General features: G+C 42.5%; 1 protein-coding gene across 2 annotated transcripts in view; it reads right to left on the reverse strand.

Moving 5' to 3' along the window:
• The window catches only part of MTHFD1 (methylenetetrahydrofolate dehydrogenase, cyclohydrolase and formyltetrahydrofolate synthetase 1), a 72014-nt gene that overhangs the window by 21902 nt on the left and 33835 nt on the right, over window positions 1-16277 (reverse strand). For both annotated transcript variants that reach the window (XM_032180484.2, XM_032180482.2), the window contains exons 9-16: window positions 12967-13094; window positions 12064-12161; window positions 11698-11871; window positions 10388-10524; window positions 7317-7363; window positions 5931-6038; window positions 5709-5783; window positions 1930-2032 (exon numbers count right to left, since the gene is read on the reverse strand). In XM_032180484.2, the coding sequence (XP_032036375.1) occupies window positions 1930-2032; window positions 5709-5783; window positions 5931-6038; window positions 7317-7363; window positions 10388-10524; window positions 11698-11871; window positions 12064-12161; window positions 12967-13094 (870 nt within the window). The remainder of the gene's footprint in view (window positions 1-1929; window positions 2033-5708; window positions 5784-5930; window positions 6039-7316; window positions 7364-10387; window positions 10525-11697; window positions 11872-12063; window positions 12162-12966; window positions 13095-16277) is intronic.

Here is a 16277-nt window from a genome sequence, read left to right on the forward strand (position 1 = left end):
CTGTAGGATCTGCTCCAGACAGTTAGTGTCAGAATTGAGTTAAATCATAGGATACTCAGTCAATATCCACTGGAGAAGTGAAAGCTGAATTGTTGTGGAAGAAAAAAACTACCCATCTGGTGTCAGAAGTGAGGTACTGAGAGTACTATGAGTATAGAGAGGAAACAGGAGTTGCCATTTCAGTATCAAATGCCAAACAATATCAAAGAAACACAAAATTAAATTGATCCATATTCCTACTAATAACATCACTGCTGATGACTGAATATGTTTTAGAAGAGAGTTTTTCATCTTAGTGATTGGTGAAGAAGTGTAAGGATGTGAGATGCTCACAGAGTACAAATTTGCCTATATATTTTGTGAGTTTTTTTTTCCTTTCAAGATGTTTTCTATTTCAAAATTAAAATAATTTTGAAGTAAAAAAAACACACACACACACACACAAAATGAACAAAAAAACCCAGTTCATACTCTAAATGAGTCAAGGAGAAGCATTTTTAAGGTACTTGATAACATGCCAAATTATTTTCCATAAAGACTGCATAATTTCATACCAAAAGCATTGTCTTATATAGCAATCAGACATACACACACACCCCACTCTTGCTGTAATGTGTTGTTAGAGCCAACCCTTATTTTTCAAAAGAAAAAAGTATCAGGTTTCATGTAACTAATATTTCTGTAAAAAACAGCCAGTCAATAGGTATGACTGCCTCTAGTTGCTTAGAAAACATGAATGAGACACGAAGCAAAAGAAAAATAAATCGGATACTAAATCTTCAAAATGGACTTTTAGCTTATTCCTTATAAAATATTATACCATTTGTCTAAAGCTATTGAAGCAAAGGAGGAGAAATTCCAATGTGGTTTTAGACATTGAGAGTGTCATCTAAAAAATGCCATTAGCTAGCAATGGTTATTGAGTCAAGGAAAATCACAAAAACAGTCAATAAATTGGCCTTCAGCTGTATGCTAAATGAGTGGATGAAGATTCCTTCTCTATAGTGATACAGAATAGAAGGTGGCATTGTTGATGCAAAGTAAAATCTAAGCTACACTAGTTGTGCATTGAGAAAAGTAGCATATGGCAGTGAAGCCAGGCAACCTACTTACTAAATTGGTAAGCATTTAAACCTTGAAGGCTACCTAATATGCTATAAGAGAATTTAATAAAATTAGGTAAAAAAATGATTAGGTAGGCCGGGCGCAGTGGCTCATGCCTGTAATCCCAGCACTTTGGGAGGCCGAGGCGGGTGGATCATGAGGTCAGGAGATTGAGACCATCCTGGCTAACATGGTGAAACCCTGTCTTTACTAAAAATACAAAAAATTAGCCAGGCATGATGGCGGGCGCCTGTAGTCCTAGCTACTTGGGAGGCTGAGGCAGGAGAATGGCGTGAACCTGGGAGGCGGAGGTTGCAGTGAGCCGATATTGTGCCACTGCACTCCAGCCTGGGGGACAGAGCAAGACTCCATCTCAAAAAAAAAAAAAAAAAAGATTAGGTAAGCTAGAGAACTACAGAAAAAAATCAAGTCATTTATGCCACACAAGAGTTCTAAGAATAAAGGTCACACATGATTCAAGAAGTGATTAAACATAATTTCTCTACTTCATGACACTAAAACTTTTTGCATAAAATTAAATTTGTAAAATGTGATTTTTGGTTTAACTACCCTAATTTCAGTCAACACTGAATAGCCAGCAAAATGTTCGACCAACCCAACAAAGAGAGATTTGATGATGGCTAATAAGGAGAGATACTGAGAGAGGTGGCAAGAAAAAGAAATAATGTCACCATCTTTGTCATGCCTTAGCTGGTAAAATACCAACATGGAAGCTTCTGAGCCTCACATTTTAACAACTCTTCTGGAGGGTGTAGGGTGTGCAATATAGCCAAAACAAACAGGGCTTGTATACTGCTCTGCTACCTCTTTGCCAAGTTATGGTTTCTGGATCAATGTCCAATCTTGCAAATCTGTTTATCTCTTCATCTGTCAGTGTGGTAGGGTCAGTCTTTTCAATGCCTAGTCTCTGAAAGGGTAGGAAAATGAAAACATAAAATAAGACAAACAGAAGCACAATAAACGTAAGACAAAAATTTTGACCCCTAGCTCTAAATGGGATCCCCTCTAGGAAATGCAAACCATCTTAAATTCAGAAGGAAAAACTGAAAGCTGGGGGTTATTTCCTACTGCCAGCCTAAAAAAAGACATTACAAAAAATTATCTCCAAATAGGTTGAGTTTATTCAAGAATGAGAGATGAGGATTATAACCTAGGATGCCACAAATATGCCTAGTGAGGGAAGGGAAGCTTTTACTAGCAAAGAAGGAGAGCTTTGGCTGGGCATGAAGCTCAGCCTGTGGCTGAGCCTGTAATCCCAGCACTATGGGAGGCTGAGACGGGCAGATCACCTGAGGTCAGGAGTTTGAGACCAGCCTGGCCAACATGGTGAAACCCCATCTCTACTAAGAAATACAAAAATTAGCTGGGCATGGTGGTGGGTGACTATAATCCCAGCTACTTGGGAGGCTGACGCAGCAGAACTGCTTGAACCCGGGAGGTAGAGGTTGCAGTAAGCCAAGATCGCGCCACTGCACTCCAGCCTGGGTAAGACTCCATCTCAAAAAAAAAAAAAAAGAAAAGAAAAGAGGGAGAGCTTCACGTGGTCTGCTTAGAAACAAAGTTCAGGTCAAGGCTGCAGTGAGCCATGATTGTGCCACTGCATTACAGCCTGGGTGACAGAGCAAGACCCTGTCTCAAAAAAAAAATGCAGAATTCATCACTCCCAGAAGCTCAAAGCCAGAGTTGTCAATTCATTGGTGCAGTTGCCATTACTGGGTAAGTGCCCTTTCAAGAGCATCTTATCTGAATTACTCCCATCCTAAAGAATGTCTAGTGATAAGTCTTGTCATGGAAACATAAGTATACATTTGAAACGTGCAAGCTGTGCAAAGCAGGAGATGTGTGAAGGACATGAAGGGATTTCTTTTGGGGTTTTATAAAGTTGTTGGAAACAATTTTTGCTTTTGTTTTTTTGAGACAAGGTCTCATTCTGTCACTTAGGCTAGATTATAGTGGCCCAATCATAGCTCACTGCAACCTTGAACTTCTGAGTTCAAGGGATGCTCCTACCTTAGCCTCCCAAGTAGCTGGGTATAACTACAGGTGCATGCCACCACACCTGGCTCGTTTTTAAATTTTTTTGTAGAGATGAGGTTTTGTTTCATTGCTCAGGCTGGTCTCAAACTCCTGGGCTCAAGTCATCCTCCTGCCTTGGCATCCCAACGTGCTGGGATTACAGGACTTGCAAACAGTTCTTATCACAGACACGAAAGTGTAACCCTCCTCTTCTTCATGTCTTCTCAGCCCTGTTTTTTCTGGGTCTGACAAAAGTGATTTTATCCCGATATCTGCAAATTCACATTACTCACACGTGTACAAAGGTATTATTAACATGTTTGTCCCTGTAACTGAGCACCAGAAGATTTCCCTAAGCCTAGACCTAAATAATCGTAGTATCATAGTGACCAAGAAGTGTTGTAAAACACAAACCCAATTTTTTTTGAGACAGTCTCTGTCTGTCACCCAGGCTGGAGTGCAGTGGGGCATCCTCAGCTCACTGCAAACTCCGCCTCCCGGGTTCAAGTGATTCTCCTGTGTCAGCCTCTCGAGTAGCTGGGACTACAGGCGTGCACCACCACGCCCAGCTAATTTTGTATTTTTAGTAGAGATGGAGTTTCTCCATGTTGGTCAGGCTGGTCTCAAACTCCCGACCTCAGGTGATCCGCCTGCCTCGGCTTCCCAAAGTGCTGGGATTACAGGTGTGAGCCACCACGCCTGGCCTCCTCATCTCTTAAAAAAAAAAAAAAAAAGCTGGGCTCAGTGGTTCATACATGTAATCCCAGCACTTTGGTATGCCAAGGTAGGCAGATCGCTTGGGCCCAGGAGCTTGGGCAACACGGTAAAACCCGGTCTCTACACAATATATAAAAATCTGGGCATGGTGGTACCTGGCTGTAGTCTCAGCTACCTAGTTGGCTGAGGTGGGAGAATCACTTGAGTCCTGGAGGTCGAGGCTGTAGTGAGATGTGATTGCACCACTGCACTCCAGCCTGGGTGACAGAGTAAAACCTTTTCTCAAAAACATAAACAAACAGGCCGGGTACAGTGGCTCACGCCTGTAACCCCAGCACTTTGGGAGGCCAAGGCAGGTGGGTCACCTGAGGTCAGGAGTTCGAGACCAGCCTGGCCAACATGAGGAAACCTTGTCTCTACTAAAAATACCAAAATTAGCTGGGCATGGTGGTAGGCACCTGTAACCCCAGCTATTCAGGCTGAGGCAGGAGAATTGCTTGAACCCGAGAGGTGGAGGTTGCAGTGAGCTGAGATCACACCATTGCACTCCAGCCTGGGAGATAGAGTGAGACTCTGTCTTAAACAAATAAACAAAAATCAATAAATTTTTGAAAAATTAAAAAACAGAAAACAAAAACAAAAAATCCCTTGTGGCCAGACATGGTGGCTCATGCCAGTAATCCCAACACTTTGGGAGGCTGAGGCAGGACCATCGCTTGAGCAGGAGTTTGAGACCAGCCTGGACAACATGGCGAGACAAGGTCTCTACAAAAAAATAAAATAAAAAATTAGCCAGGTGTGGTGGTGTGTGCACCTATAGTCCCAGGTGCTCAGGAGGCTAAGATGAGAGGATTGCTTGAACCTGGAAGGTGGAAGCTATAGTGAGCTGTGATTGTGCCTCTGCACTCCAGCACAGTTACAGAGAGAGACCCTGTCTCAAAAAAGAAAACAAAAAACAAAACAAAACACCTCTCTTTTGCTATTCCTTTATGGTCATACCCTCCCTTCATACATACCCTTAGCATCTATTGATCTGTTCCCTAGCACTATAGTTTTCTCTTATTGAGAATATCATATAAATGGAGGCATGCAATATGCAAGCTTTTGAGACTGGCTTCTTTCACCCAGCATAATGCCACTGAAATTCATCCAAGTTGTTGCTTGTATCAATAGCTCATTTATTTTTATTGTATGGATGTACCAGTTTGTTTATTTATTCATCCATTGGAAGACATTTAGATTAGTTCCCAGTTTTGGGAAATTATTAATAGAGCTGCTAAAAACATTAATGTACAGATTTTTATGTGAACAGAATTTTCATTTATTTTGGGTGAGATTTCTGGGTCAGGTGGTATGGTGTATGCTTACTAACTATACATTTGTTATAGAAATTCAAATAAAATATAGATATAACTACGCTTTTAACTATTTAACACAGACCCTTATCTATTCAGGGCAAGGCAAGTATTATTTTACAGACGAGTAAACGGAGAAACAAGTCATTTAACAAATTTGCTTAAGGTCCCAGTGATGCAAACTCCAAAGGCTGCTATGCCGCCACAGTGGCATCCTGACTCTTGTTCATGTTATAAAGGAAGTGTCGTTTTTTTCTTAGTTGAGGGCAGGTTGTCAGTGTTCTATTTATTCCACACTAGCCACTTCTAATCTATAGATAAATGAGAAATAACCTCTACCATCAATCTTTGCTATGTATATCATGACTTTAAGACTATGATTACTGATGTAACTTCATCTAAAATAGGCTACTCCAAGAAGACTTTTATGTCCTAATCAATGATCAGATTCTAGGTTCCATACAATATAAAAAATGTGGAAGAAAAAAAGCTTACCTTTAACCTTCGGATTTGGATGTCAGAGAACTTTCTCACTCCATTTACTGATGGCACCAAACGATTAAAGAGAGCCTTAAAGAAAATAAAGGGGCTTTAAAATGAGAGGAACCCCATTGCCTTGCTACCTGCATTCTCAGCACCCAAGAGACCAACACTAATTCAGATGGTTCAATACTTTCAAAAGTGTTCAGTGGGGTTCATGGGGCTTTGGCATCCTACCTTGTCTGTCTGGGTCAGTTCATGAAATATCCGAGCATCAATGGCCGCAGCAACGAGGTTATTAGCTGCAGTGATGGCATGGATGTCACCTGTGAGGTGGAGATTAAACTACAAAAGAACAGAAGCCACATTAGTCTCCCAGCTGCTCTGTATCTTTCCAACTTCCATTCTATTGCAAAGCTCAATCCCTATTCTAAAGCCAATGGAATACTGAAGGCAGCCCAGTTAGTGGACAAAAACCCAATATAGGGAGTTCTTGAAAACATAAAGGACTGGCTGGGCGTGGTAGCTCACAACTATAATACCAGCACTTTGGGAGGCCGAGGTGGGCGAATCACTTCAGGCCAGGAGTTCAAGACCACCCTGGGCAACATGGCGAAACCCCATCTCTACTGAAAACACAAAAAGCAGCCAAGTGTGGTGGCGCACACCTGTAATCCCAGCTACTTGGAAGGCTGAGGCAGGAGAACTTGGGAGGTGGAGGTTGCAGTGACCCAAGATCACACCACTACACTCCAGCCTGAGCAACAGAGTAAGACTGTGTCTCAAAAAAAAAAAAAAAAGAAAGAAAAAGAAAACATAAAAGACTAATTATTTGTCCGCAGAAGAATCTCCTCCCAAATACAAAACTTGCAGTTTTTCCAAAATGAAATGTCCAGAGACCACAAATACCACACCACTGGGATCAACAGCCACACTGGGTTACTGCGGACACACCTCAAAACAGCGAGGAGGAGTGCATGGGAGCAGCACCAACTCTATGCACTGTTCCCATTTCTGCAGTTACATAAATGAATTCTGAAATCGCTGTGTGTTGGTGCTTCCAATACCATGCTTCATTTGGTCATTTGCTTATAATAATCATTCCCACTGAAAGCCAAAGTTTGAAACCAAGCTGTATCACAAGTCTACAAATTAAGTTGTTTTCCCCCTAGATGTTGCTTTTGCTGAGAAACAAGTCATTTGTCCACTAGGAACTGTACAAAAAAGGCTAATCTCCAGAGAGAAAAAGCCATAATAAAGAATCTAGGCTGGGTGCGGTGGCTCACGCCTATAATACCAGCACTTTGGGAGGCCGAGGCAGGCGGATCACGAGGTCAGGAGTTCAAGACCAGCTTGGCCAACACGGTGAAACCCTGTCTCTACTAAAAATACAAAATTAGCTGAGTGTGGTGGTGCATGCCTGTAATCCCAGCTACTTGGGAGGCAGGAGAATTGCTTGAACCTGGGAGGCAGAGGTTGCAGTGAGCCGAGATCGTGCCATTGCACTCCAGCTCTGGGCAACAGAGCAAGACCCCGTCTTGGGGAAAAAAGCGGATCTAATTCAGCACCCTCCCCCCCCCAAAAAAGGGGGATCTAATTCAGCCAAATCCCAGAATACTTTACCTCTTCCATAGGAATGACCTGGGAGTAGCCACCTCCTGCAGCGCCACCTAGGGGACAGGTCAAGGGTAGAGACTCAGTTAAGCATGCTTCTCCAATGACTTAGAAATCAAATAAATGCAAATGCATTATTGTAACTACTAAGTACATTTATTTATTTACTTTTTACAATCATTTGGACAGTTTTTATCAAGTGTTTTCTAATACTAAATAGTCTCTCAATTGAAATCTGAGTTTAAATGACAAAACCATGAACAAATATATACCTACTCATTATCTTTAGAAATAGGTTCCTTGTGATTACTGGCATTTGTTAAAACACCCAGTTGACAGTTACATAAAGGCAAAACTGTTCAATTTCCTACTCTCATAAAGCTACTTTGGCTTTTAAAACAGAGATATTTAAAATACATACACCTAACAAAAAGACTATAATTTTTCCTAAGTAGAGATAAATAGATTAGGCTGTTAGAAAGCAGCCTAATTGCTAGATTTTTGCTGGCCTACTTGGATTACAGGTTGAGTATCCCTTATTTAAAATGCTTGGATTTGGGTTTTTGTTTTTCAGATTTTGGAATATTTGCATCATACTGATCCAGCATCCCAAATCCAGGATTTAAAATATGAAATGATCCAATGAGCATGTCCTTTGAGCATCGTGTCAGCACTCAAAAAGTTTAGAATTTTGGAGCCTTTCAGATTTCAGGTTTCTAGATTTCTGATGCTCAATCTGTATTAGCCAAAAGCCAGTTGAAAATGTCCAGGACACCAAGCATGGCTGCTCATGCCTGTAATCCTAGCCTGGGAGATCAAGGCTGCAGTGAGTTATGATCATGCCACTGCACTCCAGCCTGAGCTGGGACTCCAGACAGAGCAAGACTCTGTGTCACAAAAAAAAAAAAAAAAAAAAAAAAAAGTCCAGGTTACCACGTTATCAGTGCAATAAATGTAAATCAGATATATATATATTTTTTTTTTTTTTTTTTTTAGACAGAGTCTCATACTGTCTCACAGGCTGGAGGATAATGGGTTGGGATTACAGGCACATACCACCATGCCCAGCTAATTTTTGTGTTTTTAATAGAGACGGGGTTTGCCATGTTGGCCTGGCTGGTCTCGAACTCCTGGCCTCAAGTAATCTACCACCTCGCCCTCCCAAAGTGCTGGGATTTCAGGCATGAGCCACTGCACCCAGCCCAGAGATATTAATATGTATTTTGTTTCTGTGAGGCAGAGACCGTGCAGTGAGGCAATTTGCAATAAGAGTAAAAGGAAAATAATGGGTTCAATAAGCAGAACAAGGAATAGCTCGTGCTGAAGTTGAAAGGGGGTTAAGACAAGCTCAAGAGCAGAACAAAGTGATTATATTTATAAAATAGGTGGAAGGGTGGGCTAGGCATGGTGGCTCACGCCTATAATTTCAGCATGTTGGGAGGCCGAGGCAGGCAGATCACAAGGTCAGGAGTTCAAGACCAGCCTGGCCAACATAGTGAAACCCCCATCTCCACTAAAAACACAAAAATTAGCCAGGCATGGTGGCACGCACTTGTAGTCCCAGCTACTCGGGAGGCTGAGGCAGGAGAATTGCTTGAAACCAGGAGGCGGAGGTTGCAGTGAGCCAAGATAGTGCCACTGTACTCCAGCCTAGGCAACAGAGCGAGACTCTGTCTCCAAAAAAAAAAAAGGTGGAAGGGTGAAGGTGTACCCGGTGTCAACATTTGTAGTAATTGCCAGAACAAGCAAAATGTGATACCCTCACCAAGCAGAGAAAGCTAACTCTAAGAACCTATCATAATTAATAAAAATTATTTTAATTAAGATAGCAGCTTGGCACGGTGGCTCATGCCTATAGTCCTACCAATTTGGAAGGCTGGGACAGGCAGATCACTTGAGGTCAGAAGTTCAAGACCAACCTGGCCAAAATAGTGAAACCCCGTCTCTACCAAAAATACAAAAATTAGCCAGGCATGGTCATGCACGCCTGTAATCCCAGCTACTCGGGAGGCTGTGGCAGGAGAATCTCTTGAACCTAGAAGGTGGAGAGGTTGCAGTGAGCCAAGATCGCACCACTGCATTCCAGCCTGGGTGACAGAGTGAGTGAGACCCTGTCTCAAAAAAAAAACAACAAAAAAACACATGTTCTTAGTACCGCAGCAATAAAAATCTGAAGGTAAAGTATGAGTATGGTAGTAATTTAGAGCTTGAAATAGACATGGAAGAATCACTCTGGTACTTAATACAGGTGCCTTTGACCAAGCCACCTCTGAAGTCCCAGTTGCTGCTATTGTAAAATGGTGACAATACTATCTCGTACTGGATGATAAAATAATATGCAAAAACTGCTCAGCACAATATCTGGCACAAAGCATATATTCAATAAAGGTAGGCTTTTCTTATTCCCAACAAAGTGAAACATCTCTGAGGTTTGTCATTTTCTCTGGAGTGTCCATAAGATGATCAGTAGCTATAATTACCTTTATGGTTACTGTGGCAGTGGACTATGAGGGTCAAATAAAAGCACCTCCAGCTACATATCACCCATCCCAGAGAATCCCTGTGCAGTGGCAAACAGTGACAGCAGGAGCTGGGGAGATCCAATGACAGCCCTCATCAAAAGCATGACTATAGGGCCGGGCGCGGTGGCTCAAGCCTGTAATCCCAGCACTTTGGGAGGCCGAGGCGGGCGGAACACGAGGTCAGGAGATCGAGACCATCCTGGCTAACACGGTGAAACCCCGTCTCTACTAAAAATACAAAAAATTAGCCGGGTGTGTTGGCGGGCGCCTGTAGTCCCAGCTACTCGGGAGGCTGAGGCAGGAGAATGGCGTGAACCCGGGAGGCGGAGCTTGCAGTGAGCCGAGATCGAGCCACTGCACTCCAGCCTGGGGCACAGAGCAAGACTCCGTCTCAAAACAACAACAACAAAAAAGCATGACTATAGAGGTTTGTGAGAATGACATTCCTGGTGTTGAATGAGTTGAAGACCCCATAAGTATCATAGGTCGCGTGGGCCTGGGAGGACTGAAGGAGAAGCAGGTCCCCTGTCACCACCCATGGTCCAGTCTCACTAGTACCTTTTATTCCAAAGGTGGGGCCCTGAGAAGGCTGTCGCACACACGCAAAGACATTCTGGTAGAGATGGGCACCAAGGGCTTGCACTAGCCCGATTGTAGTTGTGCTTTTCCCTTCTCCCAGGGGTGTTGGAGTTATTCTTCAAGATGAAAGCAAAACAGAAAAAGGTTTAAAGAATTAAGTGTATCTGAATCACTAAGTCATACCTAGCAGATCCTAGAGAATGACTCGTAATCTAAAGATTAAGAAAGACAAAGTCAGGCATAGCAGTGTATGCCTGTAGTCCCAGCTATATAGGAGGCTGAGGCAAGAGGATCACTTGATCCCAGGAGTTCCAGGCTACAGTAAGCTATGACTGCACCACTGTACTCCAGCCTGGGCAACAGAGCAAAACCCCATCTCTTAAAGAAAAAAAAGAAAGAAAAGACAAAGAAAAAGAAAGACAAAAGCCCTGAAAGATATCTCTTTCAAAAGTCTTAGTTGTAATTTCCAAAAAACTTTAAGAAAAAAAATGATTCCTGTATTTTAGCTCTTCTTGCTGTAAGAAGCAAATATACTTTATCTTGTAAAGACACGGCTATAATTTTAATTTCTCATTTTATATTCTCAAAAACTAGCTTTTTAATATAACCTCAGCCCAGCAATAAAAATGAATGCTTAGTAAATCCATCGAATTAATGAATTTTGGGTTCAAAAAGGTGATTCTGGCCGGGTGCGGTGTCTCACGCCTGTAATCCCAACACTTTGGGAGGCTGAGGTGGGTGGATCACAAGGTCAGGAGTTCGAGACCAGCCTGGCCAACATAGTGAAATACAGTCTCTACTAAAAATACAAAAATTAGCTAGGTGTGGTGGCTTGCACCTGTAGTCCCAGCTACTCGGAATGCTGAGGCAGGAGAACCACTTGAACTCGGGAGACAGAGGTTGTGGTGAGCCGAGATCATGCCACTGCACTCCAGCCTGGGCACAGAGTGAGACTCTGTCTCAAAACAACAACAACAACAACAACAACAACAACAACAACAAAAAAAGGTGATTCTATCTTAAGACCGGGTTTTAAGACCAAACTCTTCCACTTACTAGATGGATAACCTTGACCAATTTTCTCATCTATGATTATAATCTATTCTTACCTACCTCTCAGGATTGCTGTAAGGATCAAATGAGATCAAATGAGATCAAATATAGGTGAAAATGCTAAAATCAAATTAAAGGCACCTCTGCATACATGTGCCAAGTGCAAATGCAACGCCTGATATTAATGATCAGGACTGATACTAAGATTCGGATGGCAACATGAATAAAAACCATACCCAGTCACCACCACGTATTTCCCATCAGGCCGGTGCTTGAGGCGTTCTAGTGCTGACAGGAGAACTTTGGCCTTTGTTTCACCATATAATTCTACCTCTTCAGACAGCAGACCAATTTCTCGAGCCAGCTTACCAATGGGCTTCGGTTTACAAGATCGTGATATATCAATGTCACTTTGGAAACATAGAAAATAGGTATTAATGTTTATCCACTGAGTTTAATTAATCCCACAGTAATAACAAGCCCCCAACCCAACCCCAACCACTGAAGACACCTTCAGAGGGAGCATATGTGAACTCACAGTATCTGTCAACTAAAAACCAACAATTCACAAAGTTTTAAATCAGTAAAACTTTCATTTTTACCTTGGAACAGGCGTCTTGAGGTTAAGGTTGTTATACTGAATCATCCACTTTCCTGGCTTAAATTTCTCCAGGAAATGCTTGGCACTCTCTACTGTGCTCTAAACAAAATGAAATACATGAAACTTAGAAGAGGTGGTTATTTTAATCCTCACCTCAGTTTCAAGCTCCAGGTCACTCCAGTTCAATCACAAAATGAACTGCTTCAGACCCACTTATTACCATGCTTCAATCTGAGGTAAGAGTCAACAGGCACCTAACATGCTTTGGGGCTGCTCGCCTGGCCCCTGTCAGCTGGTGCATGTTAGAAAGGGAAAGAAGGCTGGGCACAGTGGCTCACACCTGTAATCCCAGCACTTTGGAAGGCCGAGGTGGGCGGATCACCTGAGGTCAGGAGTTCCAGACCAGCCTGACCAACGTGGAGAAACCTCTGTCTCTACTAAAAATACAAAATTCGCCAGGCGTGGTGGCGCACACCTGTAATCCCAGCTACTCAGGAGGCTGAGGCAGGAGAATCACTTGAATCAGGGAGATGGAGGTTGCGGTAAGCCAAGATCACACCATTGCACTCCAGCCTGGGCAGCAAGAGCAAAACTCCGTCTCAAAAAAAAAAAAAAAAAAAGAAAGGGAAGGCAAACCAAAACAGACCTGGCCAAGCCAGTGTGATTGCACTTTTCTTCTTTCAAAGTTATTATATTCCAAAAGAGATTGGAATTATGCCATCCCTACTTTCCTCTATTAATGTGCCTGATCTTATTTCTCTGTTCTTCCCTTCCCTTTTTCTCAATAAATTCACATCTTTACTTAACTTCTGAGTAGGTTTTTGACATTTCTACTTGGGGAGAAAAGCGGCCAAAACTCGATCAGCTTTTCAGAACTCTTATAGAAACTTTTATTCACAATTACCTGCATGAGCATTGCAACTGTCATGGGCCCTACGCCGCCAGGAACAGGAGTGATGAAGCTCGCCCTCTCTTTGGCCTCGTCGTATGCCACATCACCCACAACTTTTCTCCCATTTGGTTTTTTATTATCTGGTCAAGTGGGGAGAAATCAAAACTAAGTCTCAGAATCACAATCCTGGTGATCAGTTATGACAAAAACTCAGCAGAATTTTAGGGTGTGTTAGTCCCATCAGGCTCCAGTGCCTACTAACTTAAAAGCTATGGAATGACAGATGTTTGCTATTTCTTAGGGAGAAAATTATTTTACCTGCAAAAATTCACAAGACGCATAAGTGGTTTTTCAGAACCTGGAGAATCCTTTTGTAGTCTCTCAGGTGGCAAATAAAATACCAACTGTTTTTTATTCTTAAAACCAACTACCCAGTATATAATAAGCACCTTTTAAAATGTTAATTTGCTAAAGCCTACAAAGGAAATTTTTTGGGCGCACAAAGATCCAACTCTGTCACAGCTGCCAGATATCGTTTCTACAGCAACTGTCAGCATTTTGTGAGCTCCATGTGTGAGCTGGAGGAACAATTCAACATCCAATTCCAAAGACACAGCTACTTAAATGTATGCTGAAGGCAAAGAATATAATTACACTTCCCTTAAAAGGACACAAGAACAACTACAAATCTTACCAGCAAAGAATAGCTATTCAAGAGAACAAAACCCAATGATGCATCATTGCTCACTCACACAAAGAACATCCTACACTTGGCTTCAGTGCACTTCCAGGAGGGGCTGGGGGCGGGCCTAGACCCCGAAGCAATAAGGCTCCCGTGCTGCATCTGGTAGTCTTAGCGACATCACCACTTCTCTCTGATCAGATCGCCACAACCGAGAAGAAGCTCCAAGGTGGAGGCAAGAAGCCAGAATTAAGAGATTAGCAGGCACTTTGGGAGGCCAAGGCGGGCGGATCACCAGGTCAGGAGATCAAGACCATCCTGGCTAACACGGCGAAACCCCATCTCTACTAAAAATACAAAAAAATTAGCCGGGCATGGTGGCGGGCACCTGTAGTCCCAGCTACTCAGGAGGCTGAGGCAGGAGAATGGCATGAACCCGGGGGGCAGAGCTTGCAGTGATCGGAGATTGCGCCACTGCACTCCAGCCTGGGCGACAGAGCGAGACTCTGTCTCAAAAAAAAAAAAGAGATTAGCTGTAGCATCAGCTCTTTTATTAAAAGGGCCAGGCATGGTGGCTCACACCTGTAATGCCACCACTTTGGGAGGCCAAGGCGGGTGGATCACCTGAGGTCAGGAGTTCGAGACCAGCCTGGCCAGCATGGTGAAACCCCGTCTCTATTAAAAATATAAAAAAATCAGCTGGGCGTGGTAGCGGGCACCTGTAATCCCAGCTGCTCAGAGGCTGAGGCAGGAGACTCACCTGAACCCAGGAGGCAGACGTTGCAGTGAGCATTGCACTCTAGCCTGGGCAACAAGAGCGAAACTCCGTCTCAAAAAAAAAAAGTTAGTTCTGCAGCTCCTGTGGGCTCCATATTAATCTGAAGTCCAAAATGCAAAGAAGGCTTAACACTACCTATCACAAGTTTGCTGAGGGCAAAATGAGAAAATGTGTACATTACTGAAATTGAAAAAGCAGCCTCCAAATGCAAGAGTTTCTCTTTCCACCACAGATATGTAAGATATTTTTTATATGAAGTAAAAGGAGCTGGTCAACACAACTCATTGGGATGGTTTCAGGTTTCTAGAAGATTATAAAGCAGCAAACTATGGCGGAACATTTCCTCTCACAGCCCCTAGAGTCATTTCAAAATGCCAAGGAAATATAGATAGTGGTTTGCCCTCTGTACAAGTTTCAATAGTCTTCACACTGTAGTTAGCTTGAAATACCCGCTGCATCTATTTCTATGTGTTAATGTTAGTCATTTTCGTTTTTCCACAGATAAGAGACACATATCTTTGACTACATGACTAAACGCAGCACTGGATGAGTTCAGTTTTGCTCCTAAACCAAATACTGTCAGGGTTGACGAGACACTGCTAAATATGCAGTGCTTCGTGGATAGGATGATGTGGTCAGTGGAAAAAGTGACCACTACTCAGCCAAGCATATGACCTTAGTAATGAGCAAATGTTTTGGTTATCTACCCCCAGCCCTAGAATTTCTCTTTCTTTGGGAAATCACATGTACAAAATTCAACTAAAGATCCAGCTGAGCCCTGACTCTTCTACATTTAATTTGGGGACCCTAATAATAGAGGCCAGTCCAGAAGCAGCTACACTGGATAGGTTGAGACTGGAATGGAGTAGGGTGGGGAATCTGTTCCCTCTTTTTAAGCCTTCCAAATAAAACACTATTGATCTGGCCCTTCTCAGTTTGTCTTTAGTAAGCCAAGCAGGAAGAATACTTTTATGTGTTTCTCTGGCCAATACGTTCTGCCCTGCACTCGAATCTTTAAAAATACTACTTCTTTGGAAAAGGTATACACACCTTGATTCATTCTTAATTTGGCAAGTGACTTACAATGTTATCCCTGAGTGGACCATGCAAACTATTTAAATAATCAAAATATGAACCAAGAAGTAGCTCAGTGGTAGAAAATGTTGCTTCTAAAGTGAACATTTGCAAATATCAGTCTTTAGGTCCTGCAGCCCATTTGCTGGTCTGTAACTGAGTGATTCTGCCATCCTTTGGGGAACACAATAACATCCAGCTTTATCAGCATTCATTTGCCTATATGCCCAAGATCAGTAAAAACACTGTTGACCAGGAGGGAAGATACTGCTTTGATTTTATTCGTATTTTATTTTCTATGTAAGGAATCAATGTGAAAAGGATGGCAAGTTTCATGTTTAAGTCAACATCTCCTACCTATCTGCAAGACTCAAGATCGCCACCCAGGTTTTTCTTCTCCGTTTCTCACATGTAATCCAAAAAAAAAAAAAAAAATGCCAGAAGCAGAAATATGTGAGGTTTTAAAAAGACTGAGCTTGAATGTCATATCGCAAGTATTCAAAGTGAGGAGTTGTAGGAGAGCAATTTCTTTATCGCCTGTTAGATAATTACACTACAAGAAAATGAGTGATCAATTATGAGCTACTGTCTTAAAAGCACGGTAGGGAGAGTGGGAGGGAGGTTAAAAACGGTGAAGGCTTGACAGTGACTAATGTTCCTGGCAGCTCAGCATCTACATCTGAAACTTGAGATGGGAAGGGAGAAAAAAGACTTCTAGCTATAACTCCCTTCAACAATTCAACAGATATGAGTGCCAGTGGTCAGATGGCAGGAAGCTGGATGTGGCGC

The sequence above is a fragment of the Hylobates moloch genome, unplaced genomic scaffold, assembly GCF_009828535.3.
Source record: "Hylobates moloch isolate HMO894 unplaced genomic scaffold, HMol_V3 SCAFFOLD_16, whole genome shotgun sequence".
In the NCBI taxonomy this organism is placed as follows: domain Eukaryota; kingdom Metazoa; phylum Chordata; class Mammalia; order Primates; family Hylobatidae; genus Hylobates; species Hylobates moloch.